Here is a 7,343-nt window from a genome sequence, read left to right on the forward strand (position 1 = left end):
CAGTTTGTCTTACAGTAGAGTTTGAGTCCTAATATGATTGTAATGCTTTTGTTTTTCAGTATTACTACTCCATTAAGGATATATCAGTAGGAGGCATGTGCATCTGTTACGGTCACGCTAAGGCCTGCCCTCTCAACACAGACACCAAGGTTTGTCATCTAAAGCTAAAGAATCATTATCCTAAAATGAGTTCATGTGTGCACTTTTAATTAGGTTTATTGCTTGAGCTTTATTATTAAGTTGTTAATTAGAGACTAATCACTTTTAGTCCTTATGAAGCATGCACTCACAACGGTTTTAAAAAAAATAACTAACTGTATTTTGTGGTGCCTGTGTATGTGTGTGTGTGTATCATATTTGTCTACTACTAACTTCACTATTGTCAAAACTTCGATAAAGGTATAGTTTTGTCTTTACAGCACCACAAAATGTCTCACACATTTTCAGATAACTTTATCAAAATAAACAATTTTGACAATTAAATAAATAAATGTTCCTATAGGTATCCTTTTAAACATTGATCATCTGTTTTTAGAAATATGCGGTATAATTCCCAATTAAAATTGAGTTTAAACTTGGAAGGCATTCTCAAATCAGTTCTTGCACACAGTTGGTTTGACTGACTGTTTTGGTTTCAATGTCAGAAATTCAGCTGTGAGTGTGAACACAACACTTGTGGGGAGAGCTGTGACCGCTGTTGCCCTGGTTACAACCAGAAACCCTGGATGGCGGGAACCTTCCTCACGCGCCACGTCTGTGAAAGTAAGAGGCCTCAACAATGTCCCGCAGAACTGATCATTTTTGTCTTATTTTAGGTGTGTTCTATGAACATTAGGAACATCAATTCATCTTATATGAGTGACTATATTCACATCAGCTATGTAAAAGTTAATGCATAGTAATTAAAATTATGCAACAGTTTTTGGTGAGTGTTTTTATGAACAAGTCATTGAATGATTCACTCAACCGATTTGTCAAAAAACATTCAGGAACAAAACACTGCTACTGTGTGTTGTCAGTGTTGCTGTGTCTGTGTGTGTGGAACCATTTTTTACAAAGTAACCAGCAATATTGTGTCTAAAATGTAAGTTACTCAATATTAACTTGATTATTTAACATATTACAATAAAGCAATATCACTCAATCTAGCTTTCATTAATGTATCCTTCCATTATAAATTCAATCCCAGTGATCCATGCATTGAACAGCATGCGGGTTAAATCCTCAGGGAAGACACATACTGAAAAAATGTGTACCTATGCTTTGCATAGATGTGCTAAATGAGTAAACGTCAATTTAAGGAAAATAACGTGATATTGTGGTGGAAATGTTACTCTGTATTAGCTTCTCATTTATTATTCTTGCAGTGGTGCTGTTGGTCTGATGCCAACATTCAGATCAACTCTTCTTCATGTGGTATTTCAGTATTTTAACTGTATACTCATGTGTCAGGAACTGTTTGTTAAACTGTACTGCTCTTCTTATGTTGTATTATTATGTGATGTGTTTATTTGCCAGAGTGTAACTGTCACGGTAAATCAGAGGAATGCTATTACAACCAAACTGTGGCCGATGCTAAGCTGAGTTTGAATATTAATGGAGCGTATGAGGGGGGCGGAGTCTGCCTTGGTTGCTCTGACAACACTGGAGGAATTAACTGTCAATCATGTATAGACGGATACTACAGACCAAGTGGGGTAAGTTTTCTCTTATTCCTGTCTGAGAAATTATTTGGTCCTCATTGTCCACATGCTACTTCTAAAAGCAAAGGGAAAAAAGTGAAAATTGACCATTTGCTAAGTTCCACCTCCTTACTTTGATGTCAAGCTTTCCTAATATTGTCTTTGGTGTCCCATACTTTTGGATGATTTGAATGAGGCCTTATATTAGACTAGACTTGAGTTGCCATGGGTCAACATCATTTTGAAGGCAGGGTTTAGTGAACGGTGTTTGTTCTCATATTTCCACAGGTGAGACCAGATGAGAGCTGGCCCTGCAGACCCTGCTTATGTGACCTGAGAGGTTCACTCCACTCTGCATGTGTTCCAGATGAGAGTCAGGCCACCACAGGTACAACACCTCACGTGATGGGTCAGCAGCCCGGTGTCCACCTATTCAGTGTTTTTGGTGATCTGATCACAAATTTCCAGCACTAAATACAGGTGGGAATGGAGTGGGAGCTGTTGCAGTAATGCTGTGTTTTTTTGTCTGTGGCAGGTTTGGCTGTGGGCTCGTGCATCTGTAAGCAGGGCTACGCAGGTGAGAAGTGTGACAGGTGTGCGTTCGGATACACAGGGTTCCCTCTGTGTGAGCGGTGCGACTGCAGCAGTGAGGGCAGCGTTAACCAGGATCCCTGCCAGCTGCCCTGTGTGTGTAAGGTACGACATGTTTCCACATCACCACTGGCCTCGCTCTGGTTATACAGTCACGATCACAGTGCTACAGTAATACCACAACAAGTAATTTTATATCATGGGTATATCAATGGTATGTATTTAAAATGAAGCTGAAAAAAAGTTTATAAATAAATGATACTTTGTCTAATTTGCCTTTGGCTCAGAGTCTGTGGCAGCCCATGTGGTCAAAATTGCACTTACGTACGCACTTTTCTAAAAAGTTAATTATGAGCTCTAGAAATTGATTTTTCCCTCTCTGATTCTTTCGGCCATTTTAAATGAACTAAAACACTTTTTACAGTACTTCTCTTACAAAATTTGCCTTACAAAATTCATTGATTATATTTTTGATTTTTTTTTTTTTTTTTTTGAGAAACGGTTTCATGTGTAATTCCTTGGGCGTGTAGTTTGGGGTTGTGTTGTTTAGATATTTATGGATGCCAGTCTGTGTCTCTGAAAAATATTGATAAGTATGATTAGCATAAAAACTATTAAGCAGATGGTCTACTAATACTCTAATAACTGCTAGTTGACATGTCGTTGCAAAGTTACTTATGGTAAGTAGGGTGTGTAAAGTAGGCAATCAAAATAAAGTGTTTCTGCTAGTTTATACAAAAATAGCTTGGATTACACATTAATAATATATAAACTAGTACTGTAATATTGCTGCATAGATTGTCTTGTTGCTCGGCTGGTAATGTTGAGGTGATCCTCTTTCATCCTCTGGTCCAGCGTCCTCCAGAGGATCTGTAGAGTTGTCAGTGCTGAGCTACAACCCGAATTCCAGAATCTTGGGATGTTTTTTAAATTTGAAAAAAAATGAAAACTAAAAGACTTTCAAATCACATGAGCCAATATTTTATTCACAATAGAACATAGATAACATAACAAATGTTTAAACAGAGAAATTTTTACAATTTTATCCACTAAATGAGCTCATTTCAAATTTGATGCCTGCTACAGGTCTCAATAGTTGGCACGGGGGCAACAAATGGCTGAAAAAGCAAGAAATTTTGAAAAGATTCAGCTGGGAGAACATCTAGCAACTAATTAAGTTAATTGATATCAGGTCTGTAACATGATTAGCTATAAAAGGAATGTTTTAGAGAGGCAGAGTCTCCCAGAAGTAAAGATGGGCAGAGCTGTGAAAGAGTGCGTAAAAAGATTGTGGAATACTTTAAAAACAATGTTCCTCAATGACAAATTGCAAAGGCTTTGCAAATCTCATCATCTACAGTGCATAACTTCATCAAAAGATGCAGAGAAACTGGAGAAATCTCTGTGCATAAGACATAAGGCTGAAGACCTTTATTGGATGCCCGTGGTCTTCGGGCCCTCAGACGACACTGCATCACTCATCGGCATGATTGTGTCAATGACATTACTAAATGGGCCCAGGAATACTTCCAGAAACTACTGTCGGTAAACACAATCCGCCGTGCCATCTGCAGATGCCAACTAAAGCTCTATCATGCAAAAACGAAGCCATATGTCGTGTCCTGTGGGCCAAGGCTCATTTAAAATGGACTGATTCAAAGTGGAAAAGTGTTCTATGGTCAGATGAGTCCAAATTTGACATTCTTGTTGGAAATCACGGACGGGCTAAAGAGGAGGGAGACCTTCCAGCGTGTTATCAGCATTCAGTTCAAAATCCAGCATCTCTGATGGTATGGAGGTGCATTAGTGCATACGGTACGGGCAGCTTGCATGTTTTGGAAGGCACTATGAATGCTGAAAGGTATATAAAGGTTTCCAGACGACGTCTACTTCAGGGAAGGCCTTGTGTATTTCAGCAGGACAATACAAAACCACATACTGCAGCTATTACAACAGCATGGCTTCGTCGTAGAAGAGTCCGGGTGCTGAATTGGCCTGCCTGCAGTCCAGATCTTTCACCTACATTTAGCGCATCATTAAATGAAAAAAACGTCAAAGACGACCACGAACTTCACCAGCAGGAAACCTATATCAGGCAAGAATGGGACCAAATTCCAATACCAAACTCCAGAGACTCATAACCTCGATGCCCAGACGTCTTCAAACTGCTTTGAAAAGAAGAGGAGATGCTACACCATGGTAAACATGCCCCCGTGCCAACTATTGAGACCTGTAGCAGGCATCAAATTTGAAATAAGCTCAGTTTGTGCATAAAATTGTAACATTTCTCAGTTTAAACATTTATTATGTTATCTATGTTCTATTGTGAATAAAATATTGTCTCATGTGATTTGAAAGTCTTTTAGTTTTCATTTTATTCAAATTTAAAAAACGTCCCAACATTTCCGGAATTCGGGTTGTAAAAAACGAATACAAGAGATCAGACCTGGCCTACCTTAATTATGGTCAAAGCACAGTAAATGGACAAGATCTTGGCACAAACCATTGACCATGGGTAACACAAACAATATAATCTTGTGTGTCTCACTGACGCTTGGCTGGGAGCTGATACTCCCAACTGCAGTGAATGGCTTTCAAATTGTGCATGAAAGTGAGAGTAGTAAGAAAATGGTGATGAACTAGCAGATTTTGTGAACGACAGATGGTGCAGCCCAGGACATATTGCTATCAAGGCCAGTGTTTGGGACCTAAATGCAGTCATAGTTCCTTTTGTGAGAGTATTCACACACCGTTGTTTAGCTGTATATTGACTCTTAAAGGTATAGTGGTTTAATAAATGCCTTCTGAAGTGAAGCGATGGGTTTTTGTAAGAAAAATATCCATATTTAAAACTTTATAAACTATAATCTCTTGGAGTTTAGAGAGACTGAATCCTTTATTGAACCATTTCAGACACTGTGAGAAAAGATCTGATGCTACAGTGTATGTTATGAGAAAATTAAAGTGTTTTTTGACCTTTCAATGCATGTAAACCTGTTGTAGGACAAAACAAAAAATTAGGAGCGTTTAAAATAGCATAATGGCACTTTAAAAGTTGAACTTCTCATTTTTAGAATGCAGTAAAACAAACAATACACAAGCTCAACAGTCAATCACGCCTGTCTAGTGTGCGTTTTCATAGAAAAACAATGGAAAATCAGTGGAATGGAAAAGTGTGCTCTGTATGTATGGCATCTTATGGTGGCATTAGCAAACTTAACATGTGTCAACCAATGCGTTTCATTACCGACTCTCTAGACTTTAATCATGTAAATGTAGTTGAATGACAACATTTTGGATATGGCCTGAAACGCCCCTGTTAGTCAGTTGGTTGGGTTCACTATTTGAAATAAAGTGAAGTGACGTGACGTTTCACTATTTTAGATTCACATGTTCACTTTAGATTCACTATTTCTCAATTGTATGGAATAATCGTAGTGATCTCCAAGAATTTAAGGCACCATTAACTTTCTACAGACTGTTCAGGCTGAACAAGAAAACCAATTACGTAAGAGGGCACTGAATCAGAAAGGCCATCATCCAGGTTACAAGGAATCCCACACAAGCATGTGGTGACATGTCATCTCAATAAATAGAAATGAAAACAAATGTCCACATGCTCCAGAAGACATTCTTCTAGATATTCTAAGAAGAACACAGAAAACTCTGTTGGCTTTGTGATTTCTGTGCCGTTCAGGTGTGCCATATTCCTGCACACTAATCCTGTCACAACCAGGACTGTGAGGACACGGCTGGTAAAGGACAATTGCAGAATGTCTTGGAGACAGATAGATACAGACGATGAAAACATCAAAAAGTTCCCAAAATGGATAATGTGCTTCAACAAAAGGTCACTGTGAAGGATCTAAAGGATGAAAGAACAGGCCTTTAGATCTGGTCTTAATTTCACTTTGAGAGGTGAAAAAACACTACAATGATGAGTTTGTCGAGGAACAATGATGTCTGGAGTGGACAGAGATCAGTTACCATTTCCAAAAAGTAAGCTGGTAGTGCAGAGGAACTCGGAAAAAGGTTTAGATGAACGTGTCTCAAGAAGCAGCCCTTCAGCCATCTGGCTTAACGAGGCTTCAGGTAGAAGCTAAAGAAGATCCACAGTGTCTGGAAGCCTGACAAAACCACCCACAGGGTGTTAGAGACTTTTGTTACCCTGGGACTTTCAGCTGGACATCTACAGGACAAAAGCGTTGGTGGTAGATTTCCAGAGTCCAGTCATTCAGTGAGGAAAAACACTGCTGTGGAGAGTAAATAAGACTTCAGAGCTGCACTCTGAACGGCCTCTTCTTCCTGTGGAGATTGCAGGTGGGAGTCCTGAGGACCCTAATGATTCATTTCTAGTCAGGAAGTCATCATGGGATTTTAAAATGATCTGTTTTCCAACAGCAGAGTACAGGAGTGAATCCACTGCTGTAGTAGAGCCAGTGATTCAGATTTTCCAATGCAGGTGGACATCTCACTAACATGAGGGATCTCTGTACGGTGACGTGAGTTTGGGTCATCTCACTTAAAGGATTAGTTTACTTCAGAATTGAAATGTCCTGATAATTTACTCACCCCCATGTCATCCAAGATGTTTATGTCTTTCTTTCTTCAGTCGAAAAGGAATGAAGGTTTTTGAGGAAAACATTCCAGGATTTTTCTCCATATAGTGGACTTCACTGGGGTTCAACGGGTTGAAGGTCCAAATGTCAGTTTCAGTGCAGCTTCAAAGAGCTCTACACGTGGAGCATCACAGAGCAGTGCAAGATGAGTATTTGTGGTTAAAAAGTATATAATTTTTATTTTTTTTAAGAAAATGAGTCGATGGTTTCTCTAGATAAGACTCTTATTCCTCGTCTGGGATCATGTAGAGCTCTTTGAAGCTGCACTGAAACTGACATTTGGACCTTCAACCCGTTGAACCCCAGCTATTTGCGAATGTTAGTTGGAACTACATTAGTAACGAGGGAACTTGCGACCATAGTTGGGTAATGATGCTTTTGGGAAAGAACAGAAGCTCCAAGAAAGCAACAACAGCCATTGTTTTTCTAGTTGTGGGTAGAAACACGTAAT

The 7,343-nt window shown here is 39.1% G+C and overlaps 1 protein-coding gene across 5 annotated transcripts in view; it reads left to right on the top strand.

The window, feature by feature from the left end:
* lama2 (laminin, alpha 2) overlaps positions 1-7,343 on the top strand; it is a 157,980-nt gene that overhangs the window by 50,262 nt on the left and 100,375 nt on the right. For all 5 annotated transcript variants that reach the window (XM_051876479.1, XM_051876480.1, XM_051876481.1 and 2 more), the window contains exons 6-10: positions 60-149; positions 645-762; positions 1,519-1,697; positions 1,971-2,070; positions 2,218-2,378. In XM_051876479.1, the coding sequence (XP_051732439.1) occupies positions 60-149; positions 645-762; positions 1,519-1,697; positions 1,971-2,070; positions 2,218-2,378 (648 nt within the window). The remainder of the gene's footprint in view (positions 1-59; positions 150-644; positions 763-1,518; positions 1,698-1,970; positions 2,071-2,217; positions 2,379-7,343) is intronic.

The sequence above is a fragment of the Ctenopharyngodon idella genome, chromosome 20 (genome assembly GCF_019924925.1).
Source record: "Ctenopharyngodon idella isolate HZGC_01 chromosome 20, HZGC01, whole genome shotgun sequence".
Classification (NCBI taxonomy): domain Eukaryota; kingdom Metazoa; phylum Chordata; class Actinopteri; order Cypriniformes; family Xenocyprididae; genus Ctenopharyngodon; species Ctenopharyngodon idella.